General features: G+C 45.2%; 2 protein-coding genes across 2 annotated transcripts; one reads left to right on the top strand and one right to left on the bottom strand.

Annotated features, from left to right (window-relative positions):
* Positions 1–231: 231 nt before the first annotated feature.
* SOCS2 (suppressor of cytokine signaling 2) lies at positions 232–4,470 on the bottom strand. The gene is made up of 3 exons (XM_039570588.1): positions 4,383–4,470; positions 2,599–2,881; positions 232–1,669 (listed from the first exon to the last, which is right to left on the bottom strand). The coding sequence occupies exons 2-3, from the start codon at positions 2,741–2,743 to the stop codon at positions 1,221–1,223; spliced, it is 594 nt and encodes a 197-aa protein (XP_039426522.1). The 5' UTR covers positions 2,744–2,881; positions 4,383–4,470; the 3' UTR covers positions 232–1,220.
* LOC104696449 (collagen alpha-1(IX) chain-like) lies at positions 4,251–17,103 on the top strand. Its single transcript, XM_039570594.1, has 3 exons — positions 4,251–4,876; positions 12,228–12,320; positions 13,808–17,103. Exons 1-3 carry the CDS (start codon positions 4,550–4,552, stop codon positions 13,829–13,831), a joined length of 444 nt encoding a protein of 147 aa, XP_039426528.1. The 5' UTR covers positions 4,251–4,549; the 3' UTR covers positions 13,832–17,103.
* The last annotated feature ends 1,074 nt before the right edge of the window (positions 17,104–18,177 follow it).

The raw sequence follows: 18,177 nt of genomic DNA, 5'->3' as shown, positions 1-18,177 counted from the left end.
GAAAAAACTATGTCCTATGCTAATACCTAACTACAGGAATTCAGCAAGCAGCCTCTAAACTGCTAATCTGAATTTAATCCAGCTATACTTTCGAGCAGCACCACAAAGGCAAAGCAGGGGTATTCATCCTCACTGTTACATGTGCATTTATCTGAGTATTAGCTGGGAAATTATGTAAGTTGCTATATAAGAGCACAGTTTCCTGAATCCATACATACAAAGATTGGGAAATTGTTGTGCAATTTGATTTATTTTATTGAGTAATCATCTGATATCTACAATAGTGAATGGGAAGTTAAAAAAAAAAAAAAAAAAGGAAAACCAACCCCCTCAGAAACAAACAAAAAATCCACATCTTATTTCCCCATATTTTGGGAAACAGGCTAAAGAAAACATTCTACACTGTAGAAGACAGCTGTAACTGCTGATATCCATGTTTTGACATTGGAACTGCAAGTCTGAAGCGTACAGTTCGAAAGCCTCAACCAAAAGAGGCTTAATAGCAATAGCATGGATACATAACCACTGTGAAGATGTTAACATGTTAAGGATTCTGGGATACCAATCTGGTATTGTCAGCAGTATACTGGGTTCCTGTGAAAGATGTTGCATTTCTTCTTAAGGTCAGCTTTCAGAGAACTTTGAAAAACAATATTGTAGACTGATTACTTACAGTACTCCTTTGCTTGCAGAAAAGCAGGAGAATAGTTCAATAAAAACTGAATACATGATCACTTTTCTGACTGGATTTGATTAGTTGCATAACTTTAGCAAGATTATCACAGTGTGATCTAGTTAAGCTTTTAGGATTATATGAACACCAGCACCAAATTAATCTTGGAATCAGACAACTGAGATACTTGTGAACTCTCACACATCTCTGACCACTTACGCAGTCTCTGCCGGTCCCACTGCTTCAGTAAGCATTTGATAGTGCAGCATTTTATTGACAAAGCAACACAATCTGGACAGATTCCTGGCTTCTCTCTCCTTGTAAGAATAGCATGCCACCTTGTTGAACCCCCAAGGGTGCACACTGGGATTATTTTACATAAAGTCTCCCTTTGTAGCATCTGAAAAATAAACCTTCCCCCCATAACTGCCACTGTTTTGATAGTGAATTCCATGCCCAATTGTACAACTGGTTACTCAGTTCTTTGCCTGATTTTAAGAATTGCATTCAAAAGTTACTCTGTGTTAGAGGCATTTAGAAAATATATTTATACCTGGTATTGGTATTCTTTCAAGTACTTTTTCAGTCTTGTTGGTAATGGCAGCTCCCAAATTTGATTTGTGCTCTTGTTTATAGCTATCCTGCAGCGGTGTTGCAGAGATGGAGCAGACGTATAGAGGGGTTTGTTCAAGTAAAGATGAACTGTTCCATTTGAAGGTGTTTCAGTTCTGTCCTTGCACATAAGAACATAGTACTCAATCAAATGGACAACACTGTTGAACTGTTTAAGTCTAGATCTGACACAAGTGATAGAGTCCAGTCTAAACTTGCCATCTTGATATTCTATACGTAGGTTGGTCGGTCCCGCTGATGTTTTTACTGATATAGTTAGTAGATACTCTGAATGTGAACTATCCCTAACCAAAAAGGTCCCTTCGGGGGCATCCTGTAATCTTTCTTTGGCTTCAGCAACAGTCATGTTGCCCCAGTACCAGCCTGTTAAAAGATGAGAGAAAGAAGGGATTTGTTTATTCCTGTTTGTTTAAAAAGCTGCTTTCTGGCTGTTATACTTCTAGTCACCCATTTCTTTTGTTGTTTGAAAGCTAAAGTCCTGCAGGCGCAGTAAATTTTTATTTGCTATTAAAAATCATTCGTTTTACTATGCGTCTCGTTTTGACGGAGCCTTCCAGCTCACTTTTTATTTTCGTATCTATGCATAGACATGCACAAACTTTCCCGCAGCGTACTGCGGGGACGACACCGGAGCCGCCGGCCCGGCGGGCCGCCCCTGAAGTAGCAGGGACGCGTCCCGCGGCTCCCCGCTGCTCTCCCGCCGGGGCCAGCGCTGCGTCCGCAGGGCACAGGCTGGCAGCCCGCAGAACGCCCGCTTTGGGTAACTCTGAGTAGGCTGCTGTTGAAATGGGTTTTGTCTAGCGATCGAAAGCAGAGGGGTAAGAAAACAACTTCGGCGAGGTGGCTGCGGTCCTAGCTCGGCTGCAATGAAGACAAAAAGCCCTTCCCTCCGCCGGCAGCCAAGCCCCCCGTCCTGCGGGGCCGGGCGAGCCGCCGCCACGCCGGCGAGGGGAGCGCAGGTACGCGGGGCCGAGGGGATGCGGCGCCGCGGCCGCCCCGGCCGGCGGCAGCGCCCGGCCCTCGCCCGGCCGCAGATCCTGGGCTGCCGCCGGGACGCGGCGCTGCCAGCGCTTTCGCTTCGGCCGCCGCAGTCCGCGGAAGGTCGGAGTCGTCGCCGCCCCTCTCCGCCGCGAGAACGCGACCCCGCAGTGCCGGGCGGCGATGGCTAAGCGTCGCATCACCGCCCGGTTCCCCTTCTCAGCCCCGTGGGGATCCTCGCCGCTCTCCTCTGCCTCCCCCCGAACAGCGCCGCCGCCCCGGGCGCTTTCCCCTTCCCGGCGGCCCCGGCTTACCTGCCCGCCGCAGCTCCTCCATAGCCGCGGCCAGCTGCTCCGCCTCACGGGACTCCTCAGCAACGGGCGCCGCCGCCCCGGGGTGCCCCCAGCGCTCCCCGGAGCTCTCCGCGCTCTCCAGGGACTCGGCGGAGCGCAGGGTCATGGGCGGCGGCGGCGGCGGCGGGCGCGGCCCCGCTCGCACGCAGGTCGGGGGCTGCCGGCAGGAGAGGGCTCCGCTTCGCCGCTGCGGGGTTCAGCGCCGCGCCGGGCGCATCGTCCCGGCCCCCATCCCGGGCGCCGCCTGCGAGCGGAGAGAGCGTGGTTAGCGGCGAGCCCCGCGAGAGGCGCTCCCGACGCAGAGCGTGTTTCTGGCGATCCCGCTTCGGAACTTCCCAGCATCCAGAGGAGGGACCCGAGGCGAGAGATCACCTCCCGGCGGAGCGGGGGAGGGACATCTCCTCCTCCCCGCCGCCCAGCCTGTCCTCGGCTCCTCTCCGCCGAGGACTCGGCGGAGGCGGCGGCCCGAGAAGGTGGTCTCTCTTTTTTGCAAAGGCGAACCCGCTGACCCGCTCCCTCGGCTGGGGCAGGCGAGCCCGTCCGGCAGCTCTGTGACTTTTGGGGAGGGAGGAGGTCGTGGGAGAGAGCCGAGCACGTAAAGGTATGAGATAGGAGGGGTAACCAGCAGAGCGGGGCAGAGGTCCCAGCCCCGGCGCTGCCCGGATTGCACGCTGCGGTGCCTGCGAACGATAAGGTAACGCCTTTCAGTAAGGTCATCCGCGAAGTCGTGCCTCTAGGAACGGGAGCCCGGCCTGGGCCGTGCTCCCGGGCTGGGAGACCTCCTTTCGGGCAGCGGCGTACCCGAGGAGCTGCGGGGCGGGTGTGCCGGCAGTGCCGGCTCCAAGGGCTCGCCAGCTGCTTGGGAACGGAAGGGGCAGCGCGGTGGAGGACGCGATATAATTAGCGCGGGGCAGGAAATATGCTTTTCCCGCTCCATTAAATGCTGATATTAGGGAAACAAAAAAATCTTTCCTCTTGGCTGAAGCGAACGGGAGGGACAAAAAGAGCCTCTTCTCTCCTGGGAGCACCGTCACATCAGGAGCGACACAAAGCCGGGCAATACCAGCGAGGGGGAACCTAGCCGGCTTGGCGAGCAGCGGGAACGGGGCTCACCCCGCCGGTGCTTGCGAACGGGGCAGTCTCTGCCTCCGAGTGCGCAGCAGCCACCAGGTGAGGGCTTATGCTGAGGTGGTTCCTCCCGTAACAAGTTCCTCGGCGGAGCTCAGAAACTTTTCCAAATTAAACTGTAGTGGCAACTGATAGGGTGTTCTGACGGGTTTCTATCCCACCATATGCAGGCACACACCCGGGAAGACCCCAGCAAAGCCCATCCCCTCCTTCCCCCGCACAGAAGCTCCCGCCGCCGGGTCGGGGACTGGGCGCAGGTGCGCCTGTCACCGGAGAGGTTGCGGGTGCGGGGCCGACGAACGCAGGTGGGAGCAGCCCTGCCAGCGGTGTCCGGGCGCGACCCCTTGTGAAAGGGAGGCTCCGGGAGCGCCTAGCCGCGAAGCGCCACCGCCCACGGGAGTTCGGTGGGGACGGAAGACTTGCGAGGCGGTGGCGGCTGGCTGCAGCCGGGCGTCCCCGGGCCGAGGCGAGGACCGCCGGAGCAGCCTGCCGCCGGCTGCGGGGGAGCCTCCATCCCGCCGGTCGGCAGCGCCGTACCGGGAGCGGGGCGGCAGGCTGCCGGCTCCCGAAGGGCGGCAGGGCATCGAGCGAAGCGGGGCGACGACAAGGGGACTCACCCGGGGTCGGCGGGACGGGGCTGGGGCTGCCGCTGTCGCCGCCTGGAGGTAGGGCGGTCAGGTTGTTCTGGCTCCCGGCAGCGTCGGGGGGCCGGGGGGACCCAGCACCCGCCGCCGTGGAGAAGTGTCGAGGCTCTGCTGGGGCGGACAGAGGCTGCCGGAGGAAGATGGTGCTCCTGGGGAAACAACACCCTCCGCTCCCCCCCCTCTCCCCGGCGCGGGCGGTCTGCTCGGCTTTGATTGCGAGGCGAGGGCATCCTGCCCCCGCCGCTCCCCCCTCCCGGGATGGTTACATACAAAGGCTGCTTTCCAGGAACTTTCCAGGAACCGCATCATGTGACAGGACCCGCTCCGGCGCCTCCGCCGCGATCGCGGCCAGCCGGGGCCGACGCACCGAGCCGCCGCCCCTGTCACGCCGGGGCAGCGGTCGCCGAACGCTGCCCCGCGGCCCCCCCGCCTCCTCCTCCGGCCGCGGAGCCGCGGGCGACGCGCAGGTCAGTGCCCGGGGCGGCAGAGGGACCGGGCCGGCGGGGCCGTACGCGCCGCCCGCGGGGCACGGCGCGACCCCCGAGGGAACCGGGCGAGCGCGGGAGCGCAGCCCCCGTGCCGGGGGCGGCGGGGTGAGGGGTGCCCGGCCTGCCCGGCGCCAGCAGCCGCGGGCACCTGAGCGCGGCGGCGGGGCCCGCCCGCAGGGCCGGGAGAGCGTCAGGGGCCGGTGCCAGGAGCTCTCTGCCAGGGACTTGCGGCGGCTGAAGCTCCTGGGACACCCCACCCTGGTCTCCACCCCCCTTCACCCTCCGGCGCTAAATACCTCGTTGCTACAAACAGCCATTGCCCGCCGATGCGCGCGCCGATTTCCTCCCCTTCCCCCCCACCCCCCTTTTTTTTTAAAAAAAAAAATATTATTTTTTTTTTTAATAACTACGAAGCTGTTTCTTGGCGTAAAGATGGTTGATTGCGCCGTGGGCGCTGCTCGGTAACCAGCCACCTTCTGCCGCTGCCCCGGCGGCCCCGAGCCGACTTTAGAAATAGACACACACACACACACAAAAAAAAAAGAAGAAAAGAGGGGAAACAAAGCAAAAGTAGCTGTAATAGTCTCACCCCAGCCCTTGGCTGCAGGTCAGGGCTCCCTGCAAATTGCACGGGGGTATCTGGGAGGGAGAATTGACGGGAGAAGGATTAAGAGGTGCCTTTTTAAAGATTTCAGGAAAGAAACCCAAACGTATAAATTAATACAAGATAATACATTTAAAAATCGGAGCGGGAGGGGGGAGGGAGCCTTTGTTATCAGAGAGGTAAATGAATATGTATTAGGCTGGAGACTCTGGCTGAGGGAGCGGAGCAGCTCCCTTACACAGAGAAAGCTCCCACATTGAGACTCTGCATTGGGTCGCACTCCCCAGTAACGTCTGAAATGCAACGTTTCTTTGAAAAAAAATAAAAATAAGGACTGTTCCTGAAGGATTTTGAAACAGTTATTGTTTATAATTCTTAAGCATCAGGGGATAAGAGAATTAATATCTTAAAAATTAAGTTCTGTATTCAGTAATTAAGTAGGTTCATCTGAGAAAAAAAATCTGCTTTGTTAAGTGAAATATTGGTCAGTATGATTTCATCTGTTTGTAATGCCTGGGTGCTTTTGAATTTAATTTATTCAGTTTATGAAAAAAGGTGGTTTTAATCACTGGCAGCAGCACAGATTTAAAATGAGGTCTGAGGAACAAACACAGGCTTTCTTAAGCATTCTCAGAAATGGTTTAAAGCAATTTAGGTCTTGAAGGTCATTCTTGTTCCTGTTTTTGTCTGTGAAGTTCAGGCAGCCTCAGATCCAGACTCCAGTGTTGATTGTGGAATCCCCACTAAGTTTTTTCGTTGGACAGATGTGAAGAGGGGAGAGAATAGGTTTGTGCCCCTTTAAATTTAGTTGACAGTTCAGCTACCTATGACGTGAGATCTTGTAAAAAACTTCTATTACTTTTTCAGAATGGCACTGACTTCACTATGTTCAGAAGAACAATAAAAAATTAATACAAATCTATTTTTATTACTACAATAATTCTGTATATGTAGGCACAGAGCTTTTGCTCAAAAAATGTTCTGATATCATAGTGTTCAAATTAGGGCTATTACTTTAAAGTTCACTAATGCATCTTGGAGAAAAGGAATACATCTTGTCTAGATGCAAAGTTGCTTTTTTATAGCTTCGCTGTAGTTCTCTTTTCCTACGTTATTTTATTAATGGGATTTTTATGTGGATAGTATCTCAAGAGTTCCTTTGCTTCTGCTGTTTATTCGTCACTTGAAGTCATAATAATTTGTTTCTAAAACCACAGCTGGCTGCTATAAAGGCAGAAGAGAGGAAGACCATGATTTATGTGGTGAATGAGAACCAAGAACAGAAGAATGTAATAAATGTTTGTTACTTAAACTTCAAATACTGTTATGAAAAAGGTAGCATAAAAATTAAATAGGCAGTATATCAGCAGGATCTTTCCTAAACAGAGTTCTGTTATTTTTTCATGAGAACTTAATGTCTCTTAAAAATAGCATTGAATATCTGATAAACTTACAAGAGTAATGAAATTCTAACTTAAAAACTGCAAATCAATCCTTAAATGACAATATTGGCACCTCATAAGAGTACTCTGGTTCACAGTTACCTTTATTCTCTGGCTTGAGACATCTGAAAGTGCTATAGCCTCGGTGGAGTATGGCTGTATTTCACTGTTTCTTTCAACTATGTTAGTTGCTGTTTTTCTCCTCTGTCTGCATGAGTCTTCCATACACTCACAGGGGAGAAAAAAAATAGCTGTAAGGGTAAGAAAAGGTGACTAAATTAAATTACTTTTGGGACTATGGGCCATATGTAGTGCATGAAAATACTTAAAGCTACTTTTTAGCTTCTTTGGCACTGGGATATTTAATACAGGTTTGGTCTGCCTTAAGGGTTTTACTTTATAAAAATCAGAATGGAGTAGGAGAAAGATGTGAAATGGAGAAAGAGAAAAGAAGGAGCAGACTCAGAAAACTTAGCCTTCCATCATGTAAACAAATTAAGGGTTTTTTAATCTGCCATGTAACAAACAGTAATTCTTCTAAACAGTCACTAATACAAAAACTATATACAAGTGGGGATTTAAAATTTTTATGTACAATTCAAACCAAATGCTTTATTTATTTTTAATCTGTATGTTCTGGGGTAGCAATTATAGGGTAAACATTGCCTGTACATACACAAATAGGAATGCTTCTGAGCCAGTTTTAGAGGCATATCACCCGACTGGGGATGAAAGGCACAAACCTAAGATATCCCTAATTATTTTTCCCGATACTTTCTATTACTCGTGAACACTTTGGTTCTGACTGTATATCATCCATATAGTAGATAATTTTAATCAAGTTTTATATTAGTAGTGAAAGTATGAACATTAAGAGTACTTGAAAATCACAAGCAGAATATATTGTTTCTGACTTGATTACAAATGTATATGCTTAAGACAGGGAAGGATGAGTGAATTTATTTTTTTTTTCCTTTAGGCAGAAATCCCTTTCATGACCGAGGAAGGAGGCAACAACGTTTTTACAGTCCTGTGAAGTGCCTGTTACTAGAAATGATTTTTACTTTGTTCCTGAAAAGTATGCCAAATTTACTGGAGAGCAAGTATGTTGATTTATTTATATAATATGATGTGAGCAGAGGAGGGATAATGTCTTTTTGACCCAGCTGATTTTGCTAAATTTGCTCTGATTCACTGAAAAGATTTACTGATTTATTAAGAGAGATTTTACCTAGCTACCTGGAAGAACACAAGGGCCCTTTCCTTGCTCTCTGCATCCTTAACTTCCCAAAGATGCAGCACAGAATATCCATTATCCATGGCATACCATTTGGTCAGTTAAAATCCCCTTCAGTTAAAAGGACAGCTATTGCTTATCACATGCCTCTACTTCTTGACCATATTTTGACAACTGTTTACCTGACCTAGTCTAAATAACAGTGTACAGTTTCTCCCTGTCCTGGGATTACAGTCTGGTTCTTGAGCAGAGAAATAAGAATATTGAGCCTTTAGCTCCAGCAAATTGAAACGAGTTAATTGTAACTGCACAGGACAAACAAGGTCTGCAGTGTGAACTCTTAGAAGATTTCTCACTTAGCAGTTAGGAGAAAGGTTTGCTTATTTCACAAAGAGTTCCTACAACATAATAAATAAAACATAGAGAAGGCAAATATTTTAGTGTATGGGATCACTCTGCTCTTTCCAGCTGCCTGAGGAACAGAATGTTTTGATGAATTAGATTAAGACTTACACCAAACAGTTTTACTCTTTACCAGCTGCCACCTTATTTCCTGCCATTTTTATCTATTCATATGTGAATGCTTTGCCTTTCTTGACAATATACATGTGGTAAAGGAGAATAATAAAAGAATTCAGTGAATAACCTCTGTGAATCAGGGGTGCTATAAAAGGAAACCAGCTCTTGTAATTTAAAAGCAAACATCAAAAGATGGCACCAAGAGAGTAGTACTTTGAAATAATATCCAGGTTATTTTCTTTCAGAGACAGTTGAAGGATCATTCCCTTTGGTTCCATGGACAGGTAGACAGATAATCACTGACAAGCATGAAACTGACTATAAAACGGTGGCATTTAAGTCCAATTTAAGTCCATCTCTCGTCTCATCCTGTGCTATCTACTATTTAAAAGTAAAGGCCTCAATTGCATTGAGTAAAAGGTTACCTAGGCACACTTGGGATCTTCAGTGAAAATAATTAAATGTAGTGCTTGCTTAGTTTCTCCAATTTACTATTTACAATTAAAGGTAAAACCAAAATAACATAAAAATACTTTGGACAGATAAGTAAAGGAAAAGTGGAATGTGGTGACATAGGGTACTAAGCATAAAATAAAAAGATAATTTACACAGCAGTTTTTATTTTATGCTATGTTAGGATTCTTTATAAACAGCAGAATTCTGGTCTAATGCTATGTTATTTTGTGAATTATCCAGTTTCACTCTGACTAAAACTAGCTAAATATTGCTGAAAGTTACTGGAGAATAAGTTGTAAATATATATGCTTTGATAGCATTTTCTTCCCTATCATGCTTCCTTGTCATGAACATGGTAGAAAAAAGGACTGCTGGAAGGGACCATTTCTGATACAGTCTTTTCAAACAGCTACTAGGATAATATTTGATATGGATTTTAATATTCAGATTATAGCATAAAATGCTGTGTCGGTAATATTTATTTACCTTGTTTTTTGGCTGAGAAAGAGCATATAGGTGTATATATGCACGTACACCTACACACACACATGTTCAGAATCATGGTCTCTGAAGTTCTGGATTTTTAGAGAATCATACACTCTTGTCTTTGTTTTAGAAAAATCCTAGAGATAGCACAGCTGAACGCACTGTGAAATCTTGCATTCTCGTCCTAGATGCTGCCAGAAAAAACAAGACTTATGCTTGAGGAGGATTGAGATGTTTTCCTGCCAGTTGCAAGTCCTGCGCCTCAAAGTAAAAGAGAGCAAGTAATGTCTGTGAAAAAAGTTTTCCTGACAGACAGCATGAAGGCAGCTCTCCTTTGCTTTGCCAATCCATAAGTAATTAAAGTTCCTTTGTTGGCAGAGAGTCAGTTTCGAAACTAATACGGAAAACTAAAACAGGTGACGCAGTGGCTATCTCTAAAGGGGAGATTTTTGAGTGAAAAATAAAGTGAAGTAGAAACTGGGTTATAAGTATCTGACTAAATGGCCTCCTATCAGAAAAAGATTAATTTTAAATCACTGTTCTAGTTCTTACATTAAGGATAGTTTAATTCACCCAGAGCTACTTGGCCTTGAGGATGAATTCCTGCAATTAAGTGTTTATGATTGAAAGTGCTGCCATGGAGAGCAGACAGATGAATATCATTTTAGGAGTACTGTGAATCATTAAATGAGTTGTTGAACCTTTTTCTGGGCATGAGCCACTTTTAAATGTCAGGCTAAGGCTATAATAGACTTCAGCATAAGGCCTGATGTGTTGCTGTATTTTGAGTATTGGAGTATATATATTGCTGTATTTGGAGTTTGAATAACAGGATAATCAATGTTTATTAATGTATTTATGTAACTTTAAACTTCTTACAGCTAAATGAAAATATGTTGCCTGTTGTATGCGAATATGCTGCTGGGCTCAAATACATTTTTCAGATTAGTGCATTAAGTGTTAGTGTCAGGTAATGAACTTAACCTGCCTCTGAGGTGTTGGCTTCTTTTGGCTCAAGATAGGCATGGCTGCTTTCCCTGCTTCAGTATAAAGAGAGGCTGGATATGGAATGTCATACAAACCTGGACAGATGACAAGAAAACAGCACTAGCTGCCAACTACCTTCTCTCTGTTTGCCAGGGTTAGTGCTTGCTTTTCGTCAGGATAGCTCAGCGCATCATCCTGTATCTGACTGGCATAATGGGAGGAGGTAAACTGAAATGCAGGCCAGACAGGCTGGCATTTTTTAGGCTCAAGAGAGGAAACAGACACAGGGCTACTCTTTCTGGTTAAGGAAAACAGCACTGGTCCACAGCTCGCCCTTTCTTGGCACAGCCTGTCCATTTCCAGAATTGCTTGCTCCTCCTGTAAGCAGTTTTTCCAGGTATGTGGAAATTAAAGCTCGAAGAGTAGTAGATAAAATTGGACAGACTGTTTGAAGCAGTATCTCCCCCTGTACTGTACCCAAAACCATCCCGTGGCTCTGACAGAGCTCTGCCTGCAGCAGGGAAGAGAAATTAACCCCTGCATCTCCTCCTAAACAACTTCAGCTTTCAGACTGGTGTTTTAAGATGAACACCAGTTTCAGTGTGGCTCAAAATTGCCATTGATCGGGAGCAGCCTCGTGAGCTCTTTGCTCATGAGGTGGCAATTCTGTCCTGGGGTGGGGTGAAGGGCTGGGGGGAGAGTACTAACTCCTTCAGCCGTCAGATTTTAATCCCTTACCATATGTGACTTGAAGTCCTTAGATGCCCTCTACTGCCATATACCAGAATTAACAGATGGCTCTGTGTAACCAAATTCAGATTTGCTTAAGTTTGTTATGATCCCTCTGTCTTTATAAATGAATGGAGGAGGAGAAATAATATCCATAATCATTACAAAATATGCAAAGCCTTTTATAAAGTGTGAGTTTGGGCTAGACATATTTTCTGACTTTCAGTGCCATTGCCCTGCATTTCAAAATCTTAAAACTAATTTTAGTAGTCTCTTCAGAGCTCATTTCTCTGATAAACTATCCCTCCGTGAATAAATGCGATCTGGAAAGATGCCTGAGGCACAGCAGAATTTTTCCCCAGCATTTCATGCCACATGATGCTAGACAGAAGGGAGCTGCAAAACCTGCTGCTGTAGATCAGCCTTTGTTCTGGTAAGGAAGAAAAGGATGCATTTAGCCATCAGACGTATCTTTTGCGTAAGACAAAACAGCAGGTAAGAGTGTACCTAAAATGGAACAAGAATGATATTTCTGTCCTGCCTTCGCCTGTGTATGACAGGTTTTGTGTGCTGGCAGGCACAAAGCAATCCTAAGTCAAACAGAACTAATCTTGGAGGAAATCACTCCCTAGGCTCTTAAGAATCAAGTCGTTCTGTGGTGCTCGAGCTTTAGCTGTGCTGGGTATGTCAGCTCCTTCTCCTTCTATAAGGAAAAGCCAGCCAAACAATCCCACCTTTGCTTCCCTGTCCCAGGTTCCCATCGCTGATTTGACTGAGTGGGTTTGGTCCAAATTAGCAGCCATGTTTTGTGTACATTTTTAAACATGCCTTACCTTTCCTGAGGACAGTCTATTACTTTTTCAACTCTAGGTGGTTGCTGGTGATGTTGCAGATAGAAGCAGGCATGGCAGGAGGGAGCATGAGCTTTCCAGTGGAACATGTGACAGCAGGGACCTGCTCCAGGTAAATGGAGGACACACAGGAGAGCCTCTGCCAGGCTAGTAAAAAGCTTGAGTTCATGAAGGGTGCAACTTTCACACTGTGCTTTCTTTTCCCTCCAGCACAGTCCTCTACTTTCAGGCCTGGTCACTGCTGCTTACATTTTTCAGGAGCTTTTATAATTTTTCCAGAACATAATCTCAAACTAACGTAAATCCATAGCAAAATCTTACTGTGAATGGGGGCTTTGTTCTGTGAGACTATTTTTGAAAATGCCAGGTTCTCAGTTAGCCATTGCATAAAAGGCTGAAACATGAATTTGTTTGTATGCTTTTGTTTCAGCATATTCATTCCTTCAACCCCTTCCCCCACTTTCTCCAAGGAATACATAGAGCTCTTCAAGTCCTCCTAGCAGGTGGGCTGTATAATGTTATGGTGGCAAACCTGGAAAGCTTTACCAATTTATACCACCCAACAATGTGGTTCATTGCATGTATTTTTATTAGATTCCCATTTTTCCAGTTTCTTTAAAGACATTTCAATCTTTAAGTGGCTTTTTTCTTCCCCTATCCATCAGGGAGTGAAATCGTGCGTCCACAGAATGTAAATAACAGCTGTTTCCACTCAGTTTGCATTTATATACTTAGTACTTAAAACCAGATTATTTCTAGAGGCTTTCACAATCTATTCAAAAGTTCTACTCAGTCAGAGGTACTAGTGAGATGTTAATGAAATCCCTTTGGACTGGCTGATCAAAAAGGCGCAGCAACAACAGTGAAATTCCCCAAATGACTCATCAGTTATGCTTCTGAGTTACACTTCCGCAACTGACTGAAGTGTATCTTTTAATCTCCTTGGGCATTTTAAGATCAGTTCCTTGGGCTGCTCTAAGGGGACAAAATATGGCACGTAAGGAGATTAATTGTTAAAAAAATCTGTGCTGAACTGGTAGTGTGTTTCTAGCAAAATGAATTTGTCATACAAGTACAGCCAAAAATTAAAAAAAAAAAAACCAAAACAACACCTGCCAAGCTATGTAAGGGGAACAGTGTATTTGCCAGTGTCACAGATCTTTGAATAAACAAACCCCTTACGCCCTGAGAAAAACTGAAAAACAGCTCTTTGGTGTTTATACCACTATTTTCTTTTGTTGACATTTCATGAACCCTAAAAAGGATAGACATTTTTATTTAATAATGCCTAAAGGAAGATTTTTAGAATTATATCCAATTACTGTGGGTTTCCCTCCAGAAAACTTCGGAAGCCTTTCACCTCATTATTTTGTCAAGTGTCTCAACTTGAACCATTTCTTTAGATTCCTTTGATCCTCTGAAGACTGAAAATTACAGAACAATGACATTTAGTGACCTTTGGTATGGTTCATTTACTCCAACATTGACTGTGTAAGAAGATGCTTGCTCCTAAATCCAGATTTTGTTTGGTTTTACAGAACTGCACTTTCTTCTCTGAATATTTGTTTATTCAGAAGAAAAATACTTTTATTTTTACAGGAGTCTCAACTGAGGCATTTCTGAACTGGACTGGAGAATCTTGGTGACTCAGATTGTTTAGAGAAGACTAATTATGTGTGTGAGTTGCTGCTTTTTTGTAGCTGTATAAGCCTGTGCCAGACTCAGACTTGGTACTCTGAACAGACAAAGGTAATCTAAGATCAGGTAATCTCTAAAAATGCTGTGGGTTCACACTACCTGATTTCAGAGGGCAAGCTTGTATTTCTAAATTTTAAAAAAAGTCCCTGATGTCAAGAAGGACTTATACTGGGAATGTAAGAGGAATATATATGGCTTACATTCACACTAGCTGGGCTAGTTCCCTCCAGAGCAGACTTGCATATTCACATCCCACAGTCCTCCTTGGACTCTTTCTGGTGCCCCTCTAAACCGAACATGCAATACTGATTTTTCTATGTTATCTTTCAGTTTGGAGTTTGTGAAATGATGGGAAACTGTCCTGCAGCCTGTGAGAAGGGTGCTTTCCTAGCATCAAAGTGAAGTATGTGTTGTATGTTCTGGGATGGGGTAACGTTTGGGGGCACAGTCAGCTTGGGCAATTTAGAGGAGCATGTAGTGTGAAGTCAAGCAAGATGTGATCTTGGGAGCAGTGCTTGGTGCAGGCTGTCCCTGCAGCAGTGGGAAGCCACTGCTTTAACGAGGGCTTGTGGAACAGGGGGAGGCAAGGAGGAGGTGTGGGAGCAGCAGTGGGGGCCTGAGCTTGCTCCCAGACTGCTGCAGTAAGGACGTGCCCAGAGGGATCCTGAGCATCTCTCTGCTGCCGGGGCCACCTCGGGTGTGGCACAGCCCAGGGTCCTGGTTTCAGCTGCCAGAGTTACACAGGTATTTTCACTGCAGAATAAATGCATCACCGTTAAAGAAATACAAGTCTTTTCCTGCATCATTTCCACAAAGTCATGAGTTAAAATCTTGGTCATATTGAAACAAAACACTTACCCTGTTCTAACAAGTCAAGCTTTTGTCCACGGACTGGACAAGGCCTGGCTAGGCACTGTGTAGGTACTAACCACTGCTGCTCTTCTCTCACAGGCCATTGTGTCACCTTTCAGCCTTACCAGTGGCCTCTTCGGGCTCACTTCAAATCTTTCTCCAACAAATATGGCCATATAAAGTCAATGAATTGTAACCCCATCCAGCCAACACACAGCATATTTCTTTCAGTAATTTAATACAAATATATGCTCTAGAAAGGGAATTTCTGTCGTTTTTCTTACCTCTGCTTATGGTGAATTTCCCATGAATTTTACTTGCACTGTGCTTCTACTCTGGATAGGAAATCCTTTTTTCTTAATCCAGTTCTAAATTTTGTGGAACTCACTGCCACTCTGTTACCCCATCACTAATACCAGGATTTTAACCGTAGGAAAAATGGCATGGTGGAAAGGGAATTCTGTAAACATCTATTCTTGGAAAATTACAAGTGAACCCACACTGAAGCCAGTCAGTATTAAAAATTTTAAATAAATTTTAAAAAGGATATGAAGCCTTATGTTACTTATACCAACCAAATGTTAACTAATTAAGGGTCAAGGGAATTTTTTTCCTAGCGTTTATTATTCAGTAGAAATCATCAGTTTGTGTTAACTAAAGTGAAGGTGAGGACCACTCCTGCAGCCCAGCTCTGATGCAGTGTAATTCCTACAGACACCGACTTCAGAAAAATGGTACTTAGTGTATTATTTGTTTAAACAAATAAAACACATTTGAATGAGAAACTAGCAGTGTTTAAGACAAGAAACTTCAGCAGCGTTTAAAAAACTTAGTGTTAATGACTAGGAGTGTTTAAGAAACACTGATCTTTGCATGAAACTATTAAGCTGTTTTGTCACCATTAGTGAGTAGGAAATCCATGTTTGTATAGGAAGGTCATGCTTCAAGAGTTTAATCTTTTACTTGGGTTAATTTTTATTCTACATGGTAATGGCTTAGTGCAGTAGTTTTTCACTGTTCATTTAATTTTTCTCTGTTACTTTCATGATTAACATTTTATTAGTTTTAGCAGAAGAGATGCTAAAAACCAGCTCTTCCAGATACCTTTTTTTTGTTGTTGTTGTTCTCTCATATTTTGCTGATAGGGAGATCCTTTTGCTGAGGAATTGTAAACTTTGGTAGCAGTCAAAACTGGTCTTATTTAAAAAGGTACACTGCCTCTGACCTGAAACTGTTTTTCATCTTGACAAGCACTAAAGCTGAATATAAGCGCAACTGTTTTCTGTATTTATGTTTCATAAAGACCAGTTGGCAAGGCTTCTTAGTTCTACTGGCTGTTCCAACATCTTGTGTTGTCTCTACACGATGAAAAACTTTGTGATACATTGATTATCACATCTCACCTGCATCACGACCCTTAATAAACTGGCATGCCAGGCCATAAACTTCTACTTCTCCAGAAGCCACGAGATGTCTGCAAAATGTCTGAGCAAACACGCTGTTTAGTTCATGCAGCTTCCACGTATGTCCCACTGTCTGCTCTGCAGTGTTCCAACAGCTGTCGTTATACTCAGTGGAACTAACATTCTGTGTCGATTGTATTTAAAGTTTCAGATAATTCTGTGCAAATTTCCCAGTAAATCATAATTTATCATGTTCATTTTTCTAGAAGTGCCTAAAGATAACAGTTGAAATCATAAGCTCCCTTTAAAAGAAGTGCCAGAAAGATACATAAATAACTGTCTTTTTTCTCCAAAGAGCTTATTATCTTTTAGCATTAGAGGGTTGATTAAATACAAGGAGGTGAGATTAAAATCCCACACACAACGTACATTTACAAATTAAATGCGTGCGAATTACTCTATACAGAAAACCAAGAGTTCCTATATACAGACAACATACTATTGAAGGCTAGCAGAAACACTAAAAATGGTTTTATCTGAATTTTAAGAGGAGTATTTTACACAGGTGTGCTCCAAAATAAAAAAAAAAAAAAAAGGCCCCAATATAGATCTCTGAATCTCATCTTCATCCTCCCTTCACAGAAAAGTAGATGCATCTCCAGAGAACAATTGTGTGACATATTCTAGACAACAAAATGTTAAAATAAGATCAACTACCTTGTGCACCTACTTTTTCTGTGTCAACTGACCATAAGGAGAGCCTGTGAAGATTAACTTGGGTTCAGATGTCTAATTAGTATCTGTCTGAATCTTGGAGATAACCCTGACTTTTATGTATTGTAGGTACACAATTTGTTCCTTTATACTGGTGACTAGTGGGTTTGCTCCAGGTCAAGTTTGTTACATTGTAGTATTAAAACAAAATATACATCTTCTATTACAGATGAGGAATGCAGTCTGCATCTATTTGGTCTCTCCATTTTATAACTTTGTATTGGCTTTGAGGATGGAATGAGCAGAGAAGCTGCTAAAATTCATAAAGACTGGAGTAACTGAGAAATGCAGCGCTGGCTTTAACAAGCAGTCAGCACTGTGACTTATAATGACCTGCCACAACAATTTATTCTGGTACAGCAGAATTTGGACATGACAGATGAAGTTCAGACCTATTACAACAGCAGCAAGAGAGAAGTTTCCTATAGAACTGAATAGCTGGAGGGGTGGGGAGGGATGGACAGGTGGGTAACTGCTGCCTGCTCTGTAGTCACGGGGCAGTGAAACTAAGTCCCGACACTTCACATGGGGCTCATTACTGCTCCACTGTCGACTCATTTTTTTCCCCTGACTGGGAGGGTGGAGTTTTTTTGGTCTCTGAGACACCTTACAAAAGTTAAAGCTAACGGGCAAAAAACCCTTTGACCCTTTAAATCCAAGCCCTTTGGGAGCTGCTGGGATCTCCTTTTCCCGCAGTGCCCCGAGCGCAATCAGTGGGAGCAGCCCACGCCGCCCGCCGGGGTCCGACCCGCCCGCAGAGCCCCGGCCCGACCCTGTGCGGTGCTGCCTCCCGGTGGTGCCGCACACAACCTGCACAGCAGCTCCCGCGGCGCACACCGGGGGGAAAACCCGAACTAAAGCATCCGGTTTGTCTTCATTTGGGGATAATTAGGGGAGGGACGAGAATTCTTTTCACTAAGGCACCAAGATAAATTGAACTGCGATTTAAATGGTCTGAATTCCTCTTCGGGACCACTGGAACAGGCTGCCCAGGGAGGAAGTGGAGTTTTCCCCTCTGGAGACATTCCAAACCCAGATGGCTGTGTTCCTGTCACCTGCTACAGGTGACCCTGCCTTGGCACGGGGTTGGATAATATGATCTCCAGAGGTCCCTTCCAAACCTAACAATTCTGTGATTCTGTGAATTAAGGACGGAATTTTTGATATTTGACTGAAACAGAGTTTTCTAATGGCACGCGGGGCAAGCAAGGCTGGAAGAGACTTTTAGTGAGACATTTGAAA

This window comes from Corvus cornix, chromosome 1A, assembly GCF_000738735.6.
Source record: "Corvus cornix cornix isolate S_Up_H32 chromosome 1A, ASM73873v5, whole genome shotgun sequence".
NCBI classification, from domain to species: domain Eukaryota; kingdom Metazoa; phylum Chordata; class Aves; order Passeriformes; family Corvidae; genus Corvus; species Corvus cornix.
This window is presented reverse-complemented; position numbering and strand designations above follow the sequence as displayed.

Coding starts and splice junctions, on each gene's coding strand:
- SOCS2 (XM_039570588.1), bottom strand. CDS start 2,743: ATGACCCTGCGCTCCGCCGAGTCCCTGGAGAGCGCGGAGAGCTCCGGG. Junction 1,670..2,598: donor GGAGGAGCTGCGGCGGGCAG/GTAAGCCGGGGC, acceptor ATCTTTTAACAG/GCTGGTACTGGGGCAACATG.
- LOC104696449 (XM_039570594.1), top strand. CDS start 4,550: ATGGTGCTCCTGGGGAAACAACACCCTCCGCTCCCCCCCCTCTCCCCG. Junction 4,877..12,227: donor GAGCCGCGGGCGACGCGCAG/GTCAGTGCCCGG, acceptor TTTCAACTCTAG/GTGGTTGCTGGTGATGTTGC. Junction 12,321..13,807: donor ACAGCAGGGACCTGCTCCAG/GTAAATGGAGGA, acceptor TTATTTTTACAG/GAGTCTCAACTGAGGCATTT.